The sequence below is a fragment of the Delphinapterus leucas genome, chromosome 8 (assembly GCF_059928025.1).
Source record: "Delphinapterus leucas isolate spDelLeu-1000000601 "Yukka" chromosome 8, BTC_Dleu_Yukka2, whole genome shotgun sequence".
NCBI lineage: Eukaryota > Metazoa > Chordata > Mammalia > Artiodactyla > Monodontidae > Delphinapterus > Delphinapterus leucas.
The window spans coordinates 93,547,995-93,564,422 of NC_143136.1; the positions used below are offsets into that span (position 1 = coordinate 93,547,995).

A 16,428-nucleotide genomic window follows, 5' to 3' on the forward strand; every position below is an offset into this window, starting at 1 on the left:
ATTTTTTAAGTATTTAAATTTCCTTATTTAACTTAATTTCTTGATAACAGTTTTTTTCTGGTACATACACTGTTTCAAAGCATGATTTTATGTGACATGAACAGATATTCAATACCTATCAGATATTTTTTCTTAGCTGCTGTTTCTACTACTGAAGAGCCTAAAAGTCCCTGAGGCAATTTCTATACTGAGGCTGATTTTACATGAAAGAGCTTTGCTCTAAAAGCATTTCCTTTTGAGTTGTCTCTGAATTCAAAATTGTTATCAGTGGAACCGTGGAACTAATAGTATATAGGCTCTTGGGTCCATGTCACCTGCCCGCTTGAGTACAGGCTCCCGGGACAGCTAGGAGATCTGTGGCAATGAGCAGGTGCAGCTGGAAAGGGCATGTTTCTACCCCAGAACCTGTTCAAGTTGTCCTTTCCTTATCACTGCACATATAATAACTCCAATGAAATGTTAAAAATGTTGCTTCTTTGTTTAAGAAAAAAATGTGTATTGAGTGTGTGGAAGAAAAAAAGCTGTATGTTCCTTATTTCACCAGTATTGGTTAAAAAATTTTTTTACATTTATGTATTGCCACAGTGACCTCATGTGGGGAAAACATTTATTTCACACATTTTTATTAACTCTTAATCATTGTACAAATAGGTTTCAAACTGAAATTCAGACGGTGAATAAACAGTTCCCATGTGAGCCATTCAAATTTTTGGAGCCAACTTTAAGACTAGAGTATTGTGAAGCATTAGCTATGCTTAGGGAAGCCGGAATTGAAATGGGAGATGAAGAAGATCTAAGGTTTGTTTGTCTTTGTGATTTTTAAAACTTTAGTAATTAGATTTAAGATACAAAAGAATAAATATATTGATGAATGATGGATTTTTCACCCAGTTGATAAACTTCAATTTTATTAATTTTGGTATATAGTATCATGCTTGTTTTGTTCAATGTGTGATCTGAAATAAAATGTTATGTTTAGGGCTTCCCTGGTGGCGCAGTGGTTGAGAGTCCACCTGCCGATGCAGGGGACACGGGTTCGTGCCCCGGTCCGGGAAGATCCCACATGCCGCGGAGCAGCTGGGCCCGTGAGCCATGGCCACTGAGCCTGCGCGTCCGGAGCCTGTGCTCCGCAATGGGAGAGGCCACAACAGTGAGAGGCCCGCGTACAGGAAAAAAAAAAAAAAAAAAAAAAAATGTTATGTTTAATGTGGTTTGCCTAAGCTTCAGTATTTTTGTTTATAAACACCATTTTTGTGCATTTTCCCCCCTGCTTCATATTTCTAATGCTTTAAAGAAAATATAGGGCCTTTTGCCTGTGATTTTATCATCTAATATGTGAACTCTCTTTCTAAATCAGTGGTGTTAGAGGGTATAGACAACAGCCTAAATCTGTCCCCATACAGGATTAGAGTATGAAACTTTTAAAGATCTCTAAAAGTTATACAAGTCACTGATCTTTGATATTATATTATCTAAATTCAGATCAAACAATTTATAATTTTGAAATTAATTATATAGTTTAATAAAGATTAGAGATTTCTGTCTACTTATGTTTTATTCAAGGGTTCTTAAGTTAAAATATTTAAGCCAACACAATAATTCATATCAATATAGGAAGGAAGAGAGGGTTATTTTTTTTAAGGTTTTTTTAAAAACATATTTCACCCAAAACCCTTCATTTACCCTTATTTGTTTAACAAATATATATGTGTTTGTGTGTACACATATGTATATATATTGTTTTAATCATCCTGTACATTGCTAGATGACATTTTAAGGAAAACCATAAATTCTATAATTACTTTAAGTTGGATAATATTTTTGTAAGTATTTTGGAAATTTTTCTTAAATAGGATAGAACTTAAAGTAGCAAAGTCCTGGCTATAGAAATGTAATTGGTTTATATATATACACTGTTACATTTTACTTGGAAATACTGATTTTTGTTTTATAAATCTTTGATAAAGAGTAAAAAAGGAGAGACCATTTTGAAGTAGAACCATTTAATGGCAAGATAAGCCTATGTTGGTATGGTAAACTTTCATTATCTGTAATTGTAGGAAACTACTTCATCCATGCTATTTGTGAATCAGTGAATTGCTAAATTCTATTTATTTAAATATTATTGAGCAGCACCTACTAACTGTACCAGGTGCACTCATAACTGGTTTCCAGTAGTAGTTGCCTTTTTAAAAAGGAGCAGAATAGACAACTATGTATTTTGGCTAAATTTTTTATCCTTTGAGAACTTCAAATAGAAGAGGTTCCTTATTAACTTAAAACTCTTTTAAGTTGCTGTTTGATCTTCAAATATCTGATTTCCTGTTTCTTTTTCAGTACACCAAATGAAAAACTGTTGGGTCGTTTGGTAAAGGAAAAGGTAAGGACTCTTGTACATGCTGGATTTCTTTTTATAAATTTGAAACATACCCTGGAACTAGAGAACAGTTGCAAGGGGGGCTAATCTTCCTAGAATGGTAATATTCCAGAATAAATAAAAACCAAGGGGGATAATATATTTTTTTTAATTCTTAGGAAAATAAAAAGTACTCAGACAGGCTTTGCCCAAATGGTATGATTAGCTCAGTATTTGATTTTTGTATAAGTTGTACTGAGGTACCTCTAAAGTGATGTCTAGGTCTGATTGTCAGATTAGTTAGAGAGGACCTCAAGATGATTTTAAATTATTTAGAAATGGTGTTCCCTGACTACCCTTGCTAATTCATGGGACTAGAGGGTGAATGAATTTCCTTTATGCCTCTTACATGAAAGCTACTTTCCTATCTCATTTTCTAAAATTCCAAAGAAGAGAAAAACTAAACTTAGTGTGATCTTTAAAGAAATTAAGAAAATTGTGTAATTGAATAAAAACAGTCCTTGAGCTCCTCCTGCTGGTTGCACTCAAAACTGTTCAACTGACTGGGGAACTAGCCTGTTTGTGAAACTGCATAGTACTGAGTTTATACCTTTAAAATGATGTTTCAGTAGGGCCATTTCTAATTTGTCAACTCTGTTGATATTCTCTCTATGCTCCAGTTTTAGGAAAAATGTTTAACATCAAAACAGTTGAAACATGACTGGTTTCTTTTTAACTAAATGTAGGTCACATATTCTTTCTAACAAAAGTATCATAATTTCATGTTAATGTTATTTATTTCAATTGTAGTTTTCATCTAAGAAAACTACCAAATTAGTATCTAAAATATTAGACATCTAAGTGAAAATTTAAATTACTGGGGGGAATAATCAAGGATTTTTTAAGATGAATATAGTAAAAGACGTCAGTTTTTCCCAAAATAATTTATAGATTTAATGTAGTTTTTGTAAAACCCAATGAGATTTGGGATAATTTAACAAAAATACTTATAAAATGCATCTGAAAAACTAAAGGAGCTAGAATTGCAATGCAAAAAAATGAAAATCAAAGAAGTTTATCACAGCATAATTTTCAATGGAGGAGAAATTGTAAAGATATTACATGTCCAAAAAAAGAAAACGAAAAATGCATATTTGAACTATGATCGAATAGTCAACAACTCCTAAAAATTAAGTATATTGGAAGAATTTATAACATGGCAAAATACTGTAGGATACAGGTGTTACTTGAAAGAAGCAGAATAGTTACTGTATATAGAGTGTAATTACAGTAATTTTGAGGAACAAAACATGTATAAAAAAAGACAGTTAATTGAAATGGTAGCCTTCTTTTTACTTTCATTAAACTTCTTAAAAATCTGTTTTAATCATATTTATTCTTTTTATAGTATGATACAGATTTTTATATTCTTGATAAATATCCATTGGCTGTAAGACCTTTCTATACCATGCCTGACCCAAGAAATCCTGTAAGTAATTTGATTTTAAATAACCTGTTTGGGGGAAGAGGGAAAACTTTATTGTCACTGTGTCAAGTTGTACAATGGGAATAATGGTTTTCATTAGTAACTTGCAGTTTTGATGGACACGTTTTTATACGTATTGCTACTAGTTTCTGTCAGTCAGGTCAAAATGATACTGTGAAATTTGAATATTCTAGAAAATTAGTCCCCAGAACCTGTATTAAAAATAATTTTCATGTGTTTCTTTTTTTAATTTATTATTTTTGTGGGGGGCTGTGTTGGGTCTTCTTTGCTGTGTGCGGGCTTTTCTCTAGTTGCAGCGAGCAGGGGTTACTCTTTGTGGCACCGCGTGGGCTTCTCATTGTGGTGGCTTCTCTTGTTGCGGAACACGGGCTCTAGGCGCGTGGGCTTCAGTAGTTGTGGCGCAGGTGCTCAGTAGTTGTGGCACACAGGCTTAGTTGCTCCGCGGCATGTGGGATATTCCCGGACCAGGGCTCGAACCCGTGTCCCCTGCATTGGCAGGCGGATTCTTAACCACTGCACCACCAGGGAATTTCCTCATGTCATTTTTAAAGATGTATGAGGAAGTAACACTATATAAACAACAAATACTATTAATAGATTTGAAGACTTTACCAAATCATTTTATTATTGACCTTGAACTAAGAATTCACATTCTGTCCTGGTAGTTAATCTAAATAATGTCTTGTGGCTTTTCATTGTTTTTCCTCTGCACTGGTTCCCCAACTTTAGTGGGCATCAGAATCACTTGGAGGGCTTTTAAACCACAGATTGGTGGGCCCCATCACCAGACTTTCTGATTAGTTGGTCTGGGGTGGGGCTTGATAATTGGTATTTCTGATAAGGTAATACTGAAGCTACCAGTCCAGGAATCACACTTTGAGAACCATTGGTTTATTGAAAGACAAGGAAAGAAGTTAAAACCTGATAAGGAATAGTTTGAGCTATGGTAAATTGATGTTCAATTTACTTTCCTTAAAATAATGGCGTTTTAAAAGTTAAAAAGACTAACACCTGTTGATAATTTGAAGTTCCAAAAGTGATCTCAAAATCATATCACACTTAAAAAATTTCAGATGATAAAGTGAAATAAGAATCAGCACTACTTCTTAAAAGAAGATATGTTCTGATTTGTTGTTGGAAGGTGTGGGAGAAGGGGAACATAAAATCTGATAGAGGCAAGGAAGAACTTATTATTCAACCCTCACTAGTTTAATCCTGTTTTAGAGAAACAAATCATGTTTATTGGAGCAGGTTCCATCATTAATTGTAGGAAAAAATGGACTTGCTCTTCATGCAACAAAGGGTGTTTTTCCACATATGTGTGATAGGGTGATAGCCACTTGAGTGGTATTTTTTTGTTTGTTTTTCCTGCAGAAACTGTCCAACTCTTATGATATGTTCATGAGAGGAGAAGAAATACTGTCAGGAGCTCAAAGAATACATGATCCTCAGCTGCTAACAGAGAGAGCCTTACATCATGGAATTGGTAAACAACTTAAATATATTGAGGAGGGCCATGTATATTCTGAAAACAATAAATTTTAAAACGCTTTAAAGAATTTTCAGAAACAGTCATTTGTTTTAATCTTCATTGTACAGTAATTGCTTTTGCAATTTTTTTAAGCTAAATAAGATGATAAATTATGTGGGGTTTTTTTTATGTTTGTTTTGTAGATTTGGAGAAAATTAAGGCATACATTGATTCCTTCCGCTTTGGAGCCCCTCCTCATGCTGGTGGAGGCATTGGTAATATTTCTTTGTATTATGACAATATTTCCAACCCAGATTTCATTTGTCAAAGTGTTCATTCAGTTCTAACGAAATTTCTTCAGCACTAGACTCCAAAAAGTAAATTCTGTATATTGTTATTGCTTACAAATAAGTTCACAAGTGCTAAGTGTAATACAAATTTGAATTATAAGAATTTTTTAAGTGAGTTACGACTAAATGAAAATTTGATTTTGAGTATCCTCTTTTCTTTCTGTACCCATGAGTTCATTCAGGTTAGCCCAGATTAAAGCTCTCCCTCAGGTTAGTTCAGATTGCTGCTAAATGTTTTTGTTGAAATGTAACATTTCATTGGCTTTTAGAACCACTTCTAGAGTATATGTAAGATGCTGCTCTGTGATTGAAAATGAGTAAATATTTAACTTACTCAACTTTTGGACGTCCGTATCAAAAACTCTTTAAGTTTTCTATTGTTTGTTTTGGGGTTTTTGGTAAACAGGTAATACACTTACAAAAATTTCAAATTCAAAGCATATAGAAGAGTGTACATTCACCTCCCTACAGAAAACTATTGTTTCTAGTTTCCTCTTTGCCTTTGCAAAGATAATCTTTAATATGCAAAGCTACATGCACTTTTTAAAATACATTTTTTATACAAATTATACTGTACTATATAAACCATTCAATACCTTGCATTTTTCACTTACTATATTTTGTAAGTTGTTCCTTATCAATACTTGAGCTTTTTCATTCATTTTTAATCACTACATAGAATCCATTGAAAGGGCGCATGGTAATCTTGTTAACCAGCTTCCTATTGATAGAAATGTAGGGTATTACCAGCCTTTTGTTATTACAAACAATGCTACATTGAATATATACATAGTTTAAATTTCAATGGGAAATTTATGGCTATTTTCTCTTAGAATATTGAATGATGTGCATTTTGCATGATATTTTACAGACTTTTGTAACTGACTGTAAATTTTCATCGTGCTTGTGAAGAAAGACACTTGAATGGTTATCAAAATACTACCTATTTTTGTTAATTAATATTTGAGTGGAAGATGGGATATGGTGATTTCTTTTATTTTGATTAGTGTTAGGTTACTATAATACAAGGTTCAAATTTACGTCTGCAGATGTTTTTGAGTAAGGAATAGAAATATAAGTATTAATTCTTTTATTTATATTACTTTTAGATGTTAAACGTATTAAAAGTTGTTGATATATAAAAGTATTCTTTGACCTTGCCTTCTTTGTGGGATGTATTAGCCTGCTACAATTCAGTGAACTAGATATATCATATTGCACACAAAAAGTTTCATTTGTTAGTTTTGCTGTGTTTCCTAGGTGATACTTGTTCTTCATTCTTGTCAGTAATATAGTATTTAAGTCACATGTCAAAATCAGACTCTTCTACATTCAATACATTTAGTACAATAATGTATTATAGAGTCTTTTATGCTAGGAACCATTATGTTTCATGTGTATTGAATTATAATAAATTTCTGGTAACTTCTGTTAAATCAAATTTCCGTGAACAAGTTTATGACTTTCGTCTTACACTGATGGCCTGGACTACATAATTAAAATCTGGTCTCATTTGAAAACATAATAATAGGCTTATAAAATATTTTTTGTTTCTTTAGATCATAAATTTTGGATATTTACATAGATTTTTGTAGTTCACATTTCACAGAATCCATACAGCTTAAGAATATCTCATTTAGTCCTTCCCATATACAGCATCATCTGTTTCTGAATCAGACCCAAAATATTCCATTTTAAACTCAAAATAATAGAAGTCGTTTTTCTTCCTAACAAGGAAAAGCATTTTGTTGATCAGTGATATTATTTTGGTAGTTTTCAATAGGTAAAACCTTGGGAGAGTTTCAGAAAATGAATTAATGATTATTTTGTTTTCTCCAGGGTTGGAACGAGTGACTATGCTGTTTTTGGGCTTGCACAATGTTCGTCAGACCTCAATGTTTCCCCGTGACCCCAAACGACTTACTCCTTAAGGAAACTGTTGCTTTCTATTCTTTCCAGTACCTGCTATTAATCAGGCTGTACCTTAGGTACTTAAAATATGCAATAAAATAAATGTCTTATCCAAAGTGCCACAATTACTTTTGGACTAATTCAGTATAGGTTACTTTAAAAGAGAAGATTTTTATAACTTTGGACATGCTTCAGTAGGAAATGGTTGAACATTTTAATGAAAAATTCATATTGTTATGTTAAACGTTCATATATTGCATTACTACAATAAATGTTAACAGCAATTTTAAACAGTTAATATTGTGTAAATTTTCTTTTCTATATTGCAGTGGCTACAATATTAATGTCTTACATTTTCAATATTTGGTCTTATTTTTTTAAATTCTGACGTTGAGGTAAGAATTTTAGGGGAGTATCTGAGATTTTAATGAATGTATAATTGGCATATCATGGAAAATTAGGCAGAAAATATCAGTTCTTAAAAATTGTGCTCAGAAATGTAAAGCAGGTGAGAATACTGGTTAGAAAATATACAATATAATACATTGTTAAATAATCTAAACCTGAATTTCAATAAAATTTTAAAGCTAATTATAGTTGTTTCTGTGTAACTTCATGGCAATGTGATTTTATAACTGGTTCTTGGCATTTATAATTTGGGAGAAGAAAAAAAATAGACATCCCATTTATGTAAATGATTAAAAGCAAATGAAAACTGACATATGCATAACCTGTATTAATCAAGAGGTAAATTCAGATGGGTGTAAGGATACAGTTCTTAAAGCTGAAAGCTTGGGTTGCTTTAATAGTTTATTTCACATAGATTAAAAAATACTGCAGAGGGGCTTCCCTGGTGGCACAGTGGTTGATAGTCCGCCTGCCGATGCAGGGGACACGGGTTCGTGTCCCGGTCCGGGAAGATCCCACATGCTGCGGAGCGGCTAGGCCCATGAGCCATGGCCGCTGAGCCTGCGCGTCCAGAGCCTGTGCTTCGCAACGGGAGAGGCCACAATAGTGAGAGGCCCGCATACCACAAAAAAAAAATTTTTTTTTTTAAATATTGCAGAATTTTCTGGTTTTGTTTTTAACTGGTACTGGCATTTCGTGAATGTCACTAAAATGCACTCCCACTTCCCTCCCAAAATGAAATTTCTGTTTAAGAATTACAGTTAGAAACACTTTTCCTCCAGAGTTTTAAATATGTTGATGCTGATGTTAATTTTATGGTGAACCACACATAATGGTAAGGAACAAAATAATGTAATGCAGATATTTCCTACAGGAAAAGGAAAAATAATACAGAAAAAAGTAAGAGGGTCAGAAAGGTAGAACATTACCCTTGGATCATAAATATCTGCCCATTATTTTTTTTATTTTTTAAATTTATTTATTTATTTATGGCTGTGTTGGGTCTTCGTTTCTGTGCGAGGGCTTTCTCTAGTTGCGGCAAGCGGGGGCCACTCTTCATCGCAGTGTGCGGGCCTCTCACTGTCGCGGCCTTTCTTGTTGCGGAGCACAGCCTCCAGACGCGCAGGCTCAGTAATTGTGGCTCACGGGCCTAGTTGCTCTGCGGCATGTGGGATCTTCCCAGACCAGGGCTTGAACCCATGTCCCCTGCATTGGCAGGCAGACTGTCAACCACTGTGCCACCAGGGCAGCCCTGCCGTTATTTTTTAAAGTTAATTTATTTCACCATCTAGATTATGAGCTCTTTGAGAGTAGAGACTCAATTTTTATATCTTTCTTTCATAACCTACCAAAGTATCTTGAGTTTGGTAGGCACCCCAGAAGTGTTAAATACATTTAAGCTACACCAAGAATAAAATGAACTATACCAATTTTTTTCTGTATTGCATAATCCCCAAGCCCCAAAATAGTATAATAATGGCGCAGTGGTTGAGAGTCCGCCTGCCGATGCAGGGGATGTGGATTCGTGCCCCAGTCCGGGAGGATCCCACATGCCGTGGAGGGGCTGGGCCCGTGAGCCGTGGCCGCTGGGCCTGCGCGTCCGGGGCCCGTGCTCTGCAACAGGAGAGGCCACAGCAGTGAGAGGCCTGCATACCGCAAAAAAAAAAAAAAAAAAGAATGAGTCTTGAGTTTGTCAAATACTTTTTCTGTATTTGCTGCAATTTTTTTCCTTTAGTTTTGAATATGACAGATGATAGTAATACAAATTCCTGATATTTTTCTGGAATAAATACTACTTGATTATGATGTCTTATTTTGTGTATGTACTACTGAATTAGACTTGCTAATATGTACAACAAAATTCATTCCTCTTAAGTGTGTAGTTTGATGTATTTTGGTAATTTTATATAGTCAGGTAACCTCCACCTTAATCAAACTACAGAACATTTCCATTGCCCTAGAAAGCTCCACAGTGCATCTTTATAGTTGCCACCTCTGGCAACAAAGATCTTTTCTAGAGTTTCATATAAATGGAACAATATATAGTCTTTTGTGTTTGACTTCTTTAAGCATGATGTTTTTGAGATTCATCCATGTTGTTGCATATATTAATAGTGTACTTCTTTTTATTGATCAGTAGTATTCCATAGGATGGATATGCCATAATTTGCTTATCTGTTTACCAGTTGATATACATATAAGTAGCATCCAGTTTCTAATCTGTAGTGAATAATGGTGGTATGAACATTTGCTTGCAAGTCTGTGCAGGCCTGTTTTCACTTCTATTAAGTAGATACCTAGGAGTGAAATTTCTGCGAACTATAAGAAGGTATATTTAGCTTTATAAGATACTGCCATACATTTTCCAAAGTAGCTGTAGCATCTTAAATTTCTTCCAGTAGTGAATGAGAGTTTAAGCTGCTCCACATCATCACCAACACTTAGAAATGTCAGTCTTTTTTTTTTTTTGGCTGCATTGGGTCTTCACTGCTGTGAGCGGGCTCTCTCTAGTTGTGGCGAGCAGGGGCTACTCTTTGTTGTGGTGTACAGGCTTCTCATTGTGGTGGCTTTTCTTGTTGTGCAGCACGGGCTCTAGGCACGCAGGCTTCAGTAGTTGCAGCATGTGGGCGCTAGATCGCGCGAGCTTCAGTAGCGCCGTGCAGGCTCAGTAGTTGTGGCTAGCAGGCTCAGTAGTTGTGGCACACGGGCTTAGTTGCTCCGTGGCATGTGGGATCTTCCTGGACCAGGGATCAAACCCATGTCCCTGCATTGGCAGGTGGATTCTTAACCACTGCGCCATGAGGGAAGTCCCAGAAATGTCAGTCTTTTTACTTAAGCTATTTTAGTGGTTGTATAGTAGTATTTCATTGTGGCTTTAATTTTCATTTCCCTTGTGATTAATGATGTTGAGCATCTTTTCATGTTCTTATTGGCCATTTGTATATCTTCTTTGGTGAACTGTCTTCATATCTTTTGCTCGTTTCTTTTATTGGGTTGATTGTCTTCTACTTGATAAGGGCTCTTTATATATTCTGAATATAAGTGCTTTGTCAAATATGTTTGGCAACTAGCTTCTCCCAGTCTGAAGCTTGCCTTTTCTTTTTTTCCTTAGTTTCCTTTCAAAGAGCAGAAGTTTTTGATTTTATAGTTGTGCTCCTGTGGTCTATTTAAGAAATTTCTAACTAACCCAATGTCACGTGTATTTTTTGTTATGTTTTCTTCTATAATTTTAGTAATTTGAGCTCTAACGTTTACATCTGTTTTCCATTTCGAGTTAACTTTTGTCTACGGTATTTGTAAGGGTTAAGGTTCTTACCCCCCACCCCTTCATGTAGATATTTAGTTGATCCAGACCATTTGTTGAAAAGACTATCCTTTCCCTGTTGAATTAACTTGGCACCTTTGTGGAAAAGAGTTAACCATATAAATATGGGTCTATTTCTAAACTCTGTTCTATTCCATTGATCTGTGTGTCTGTGCTTGCACCAAAACCACAGTGTCTTGATTTTTGCAGTTTTAAATAAATCTTGAAATCAGAGAGTTTAAGTCCACCAGCCTTGTTTCTTTTTCAGGATTATTTTAACTATTCTAAGTCCTGTGCCTTTCCATTTATATTTTTATATCATCAATTTCTTCAGAGAAGCCTGCTGAGGTTTTGATTTGGATGGCACTGACTGTATAGATCAGTTTGGGGAAAATTGCCATCTTAACAGTATTGAGTCTTCCAATCCATGAATATAAAGCATTCCATTTTTTTTTAGGTCTTCTTTAATTTCCTTTTGTAATATTTTTTTTTAGTTTTCAGTGTACTAGTTCTGTGTACTAGTTCATCATACCTCTTTGTAAATCTAACCATGTGCTTTTGGAAAGAATGTGTATTCTGTCCTTGTTGAGTGTAGTGATAGAGTGTTTATAAAAAGTATTACTGGGTTTTTTGTCTAGTTCTTTCAATTGCTGAAATCAGACATGATTTTGGAATTGTCTTATTTCTCCCTGTAACTCTGTAAATGTTTGATTCATGTATTTTGAAGCTTTGTTATTAGGAATATACACTTATATGATTGTTATGTCTTCCTGATTAATTGGCCGTTTTATCTAATGAACTGCCACTTTATAACTCCAGTAATGCTCTCTCGTGAAATCTGTGTTATCTGATAGTAATATAGCCATTCCCATCTTCCTGTGGTTATTGTTTACATGGTACATCTTTTTCCATAATTTACCTTCAGCCCACCTCTGTCTTTATATTTAATGAGTTTCTTATAGACAGCATATAGTTGGATCTTGTTTATCCATTCTAACAATCTACATTTTAATTGGAGAGTTTATCCCAAAAGGTTTAATGTAGTTATTTATACGGTTAGATTTGTATCTACCATTTTTTGTTTCCTCCTTGCCTCTTGTTTTTTTTTTATCTATTTTTCCTTTCCTGTCTTTTTTTAAATGACTATTGCAATAGTTTTTAGAATTTCACTTTAGTTTTCCTGTTGGCATTTTAAGTAAACTTATTTCTGTTTTTTTTAGTGACTGCTCTAATAATTATAATATACATTCTTAACATTTACAGTCCACTTAATAGTTGCTAATTTTATATTTAAAGATTTTATATCTACGTTTATATCTGTGTTCTTTTTCATGTTGTTCTCTTTCAATTTGGATGTCTATGGCATATCAGTCTCTGATTTTTGAAATAGGTTGTTTAAGAGAGAGTTGTTTTTGTTTTGTTTTTTGGCCAGGCCACACGGCTTGCAGGATCTTAGTTCTCCCAACCAGGAATCGAACCCAGGCCCCCTGCAGTGGAAGCACAGAGCCCTAACCACTTGACTGCCAGGGAATTCCCAAGAAAGAGTTTTATATTTAATGGAATAATGTTCATAGTATTCTCATGGTTTTTAAAAAAATTAATCTTATCTTTTTGTGCCTTTTCTCTCTAACTTTTTTAAATTATTGTCTTATTAGACATTTATCGTTAAAATCTCTTCAGCTGACATTTTTAACTTTTGATTCTATTAATCCTCTCTATTTTTTGTATTTTAGTTCATTAATTTCTGCTCTTGTATCATTTTTCTTCTTTCTGCTTTCTTTAATTTTTTTTTTTTACACCATTAAATCCTCTTGTTGCCTACAAACAGTTTGCTGTCAGTACCATATAGTTGTTTTTCCTTTGTAGATAATCTGGCCTCTTTCCTTGGTAGCATCTAACTTGCCTCTTTATCTTTGATATTCTACTAATTCCTTATGATCTGTTTGACAGTTATTCATCTTATTCAGTATTCAGTGTGCCTTTTGTCTAGGACTCATATCTGTTTTCAATTACAGGAAGTTCTCAGCAAGTCTCTCTTCAAATACTGCTTCTTCACCACTTTCTCCATTTTTTTTTTTTTTTTTGAAACTCTAAACAGCTAAATTTGGGCCTCTAACCATTCTATTGTCTCATATTTTTCATCTTTGTCTCTATTCTGTGTATGGATGAATTCCTTGGTCCTGTCTTCTGATGTATTTAATTATTCTTCAAATATGCCTTGTCTAAAATTAACCTCATTTGTTGTATTTTTTTATTTCAATGACTATATTTTTTACGTCTGAAGTTTCTAATTAGTTTTTATCTCATTTATGTCTATTTTTGTTCATACATTCTTTGGTGACAATTATGCCATCATTTGAGTCTTTCAGTTTTTTATTACATTGTACTACAAAATATTTTTGCCTGTGTCTAATTTTGTTTTTGTCTCTTCTTGACACGTGTTTACATAGAAGGGGTTATCACATGTAAACTCATTGGACCATCTTGAGGAAGGTGACTATAATATGAAAGAAGAAAATAATGCTTAAACAATGAGTAGATGCTATCTCCTAGCACAGTAGTTTTTGTACTAAGTTGTTACCAGTTGACATTTGCAGTGGCTGAGTGTAGCAGGCTCCACAGAAAGTTCTGTCTAGCTGTTGCATGGAGCACAAAGCATTCTGCTAGAGTAGAGTCAAATTTGTAATGAGGCTTTTGTCATAGACCCATCTCTTGTATTGCATGACTTCCTGCATTTCAGATTTCTTTTTCTCTTTAACTTATAGTAACAGTACTTTCTGAAGTCAAACTTGGTTAACTCAAGCTGAAACATGTTTAAGACTTTTAAAAAATATTTTTCCTTTAAGTGACTGTTATATACAGTACATTACTGTATAGATGGATCAGATAGGAATATATTTTTCAGCACAGAAGCTCCTGTAAGCTCTGGAAGGTTTGGGGTTTTTTGTTTTCATTTTTTACCAGCTTTATTGAGATATAATTGACATATCTGGAAGTATTTAGACCATTACAGTTGTCTTGCCCATGGGTCAGCCTTCTTTTTTAATTAAAATTTTAATTTTTAACTTTTTAATTAATAATTGACTTATAATACTAGATTCAGGTGAACAATGTACTGACTTTATATTTTTATACGTTACAAAATGATCACCAAGATAAGTCTAGTTACCGTCTGTCACTATAAAAAGTTATTATAATATTATTGACTATATCCCGATGCTGTACATTTCATCCCCATGACTTACTTTACAACTGGAAGTTTGTACCTCTTAATCTCCCTCACCTGTTTCACTCATCTCCCCACCCTCTTCCCTCTGGCAACCACCAGTTTGTTCTATCTATGAGTCTGTTTCTGTTTTGTTTGTTCACTTGTTTTGCTTTTTAGATTCCACATATAAGTGAAATCGTATGGTATTTGTCTTTCTCTCCTTCAGTTATTTCACTTAGCATAATATCTTCTAGGTACTCATCACGAAGGGCAAGATTTTATTCCTTTTTCTGGCTGAGTAGTATTCCATTTTGTATATATACCAAATATATATACTGGAGGATAAAGAGGTTATATATATATATAAAATGGATAAAGAGGATATATATATATCCTCTTTATCCATTCATCTATTGATGGATGCAGGTTGCTTCCATATCTTATTATAAATAATGCTGCAGTGAACAAAGAGGTGCATATATCTCTTCAAATTGGTGTTTTTATTTTCTTTGGAAAAATACTCAGGAGTAAAATTGTTGGATAATGTGGTAGCTCTATTTTTAATTTTTTGAGGAACCTCCATACTTTCCATAGTGGCTATATTAGTTTACATTCCTATCAACAGTACACAAGGGTTCCCTTTCCTCCACACCCTCACCAACACTTGTTATTTGTTGTCTTTTTAATAGTAGTCATCTGACAGGTATGAGGTGATATCTCATTTTGGTTTTGATTTGTATTTCCCTGATGATTAGCAATGTTGAGCATCTTTCCATGTGTCTGTTGGCCATCTGTATATCTTTCTTAGAAAAATGTCTATTCAGATCCTCTGCCCATTTTTTAATTGGGTTTCTTTTTTTGATATTGAGTTGTATGAGTTGTTGGTATATTTTAGATATTAACCCCTTATCAGATAAATTGTTTGCAAATATCTTCTCCCATTCAGTAGATGGCATTTCCATTTTGTTAATAGTTTCCTGTTCTGTGCAATACTTTTTAGTTTGATGTAGTCCCATCTGTTTATTTTTCTTTCCCTTGCCTGAGGAGACATATCAAAAAAATATTGCTAAGGTCAATGTAAAAGAGCAGACTGCCTATGTTTTCTTCTAGGAGTTATGGATTCAGGTCTTGCATTTAAGTCTTTAATCCATTTTGAGTTTACTTTTGCATATGGTGTGAGAAAGTAGTCCAGTTTGATTCTTCTGGATGTAGCTGTCTAGTTTTCCGACCACCATTTATTGAAGAGGCTGTCTTTTCCCCATTGTATGTTCTGGCCTCCTTTGTTATAAATTAATTGACGATGTAAGTGTGGATTTATTTCTGAATTCTCTGTTCATTCCATTGATCTACGTATCTGTTTTCGTGCCAGTGCCATACTGTTTTGATGATGTAGCTTTGTAGTATAGTTTGAAATCAGGATGCATGATAACACCACCTCTTAAGATTCTTTTGGCTATTCAGGTCTTTTGTGTTTCCATACACATTTTAGAATTATTTGTTCTAGTTCTGTGAAAAATGCCATTGGTACTTTGCTAGGGATTGCATTGATTCTGTGGATTTCCTTGAGAAGTATGGTCATTTTAACAATATTAATTATTCCAATCCATGAGCACAGTATATTTTTCCGTTTGTGTAATCTTCAGTTTCTGTCATCAGTTTCTTATAGTGTTCTGAGTACAGGTCTTTTACCTCCTTGGTTAGATTTATTCCTGGGTATTCTATTCTTTTTTTATGCAATTATAGGTAGAATTGTTTTCTTAATTTCTCTTTCTGATAGTTAATTGTTAGCGTGTAAAAATACAACAGATATCGGTATATTAATTTTGTATTCCTGCAGCTTTACTGAATTCAATTCTAATAGTTTTTTTGGTGGTGTCTTTAGGATTTTCTGTATATAATATTGTGTCATCTGC

General features: G+C 34.0%; 1 protein-coding gene across 2 annotated transcripts in view; it reads left to right on the forward strand.

Moving 5' to 3' along the window:
* The window catches only part of DARS1 (aspartyl-tRNA synthetase 1), a 66,661-nt gene extending 58,472 nt beyond the window's left edge, over positions 1-8,189 (forward strand). For both annotated transcript variants that reach the window (XM_022569627.3, XM_022569628.3), the window contains exons 11-16: positions 652-798; positions 2,338-2,380; positions 3,765-3,845; positions 5,238-5,349; positions 5,538-5,609; positions 7,524-8,189. In XM_022569627.3, the coding sequence (XP_022425335.2) occupies positions 652-798; positions 2,338-2,380; positions 3,765-3,845; positions 5,238-5,349; positions 5,538-5,609; positions 7,524-7,615 (547 nt within the window). In that variant the 3' untranslated portion in view covers positions 7,616-8,189. The remainder of the gene's footprint in view (positions 1-651; positions 799-2,337; positions 2,381-3,764; positions 3,846-5,237; positions 5,350-5,537; positions 5,610-7,523) is intronic.
* Positions 8,190-16,428: the final 8,239 nt, after the last annotated feature.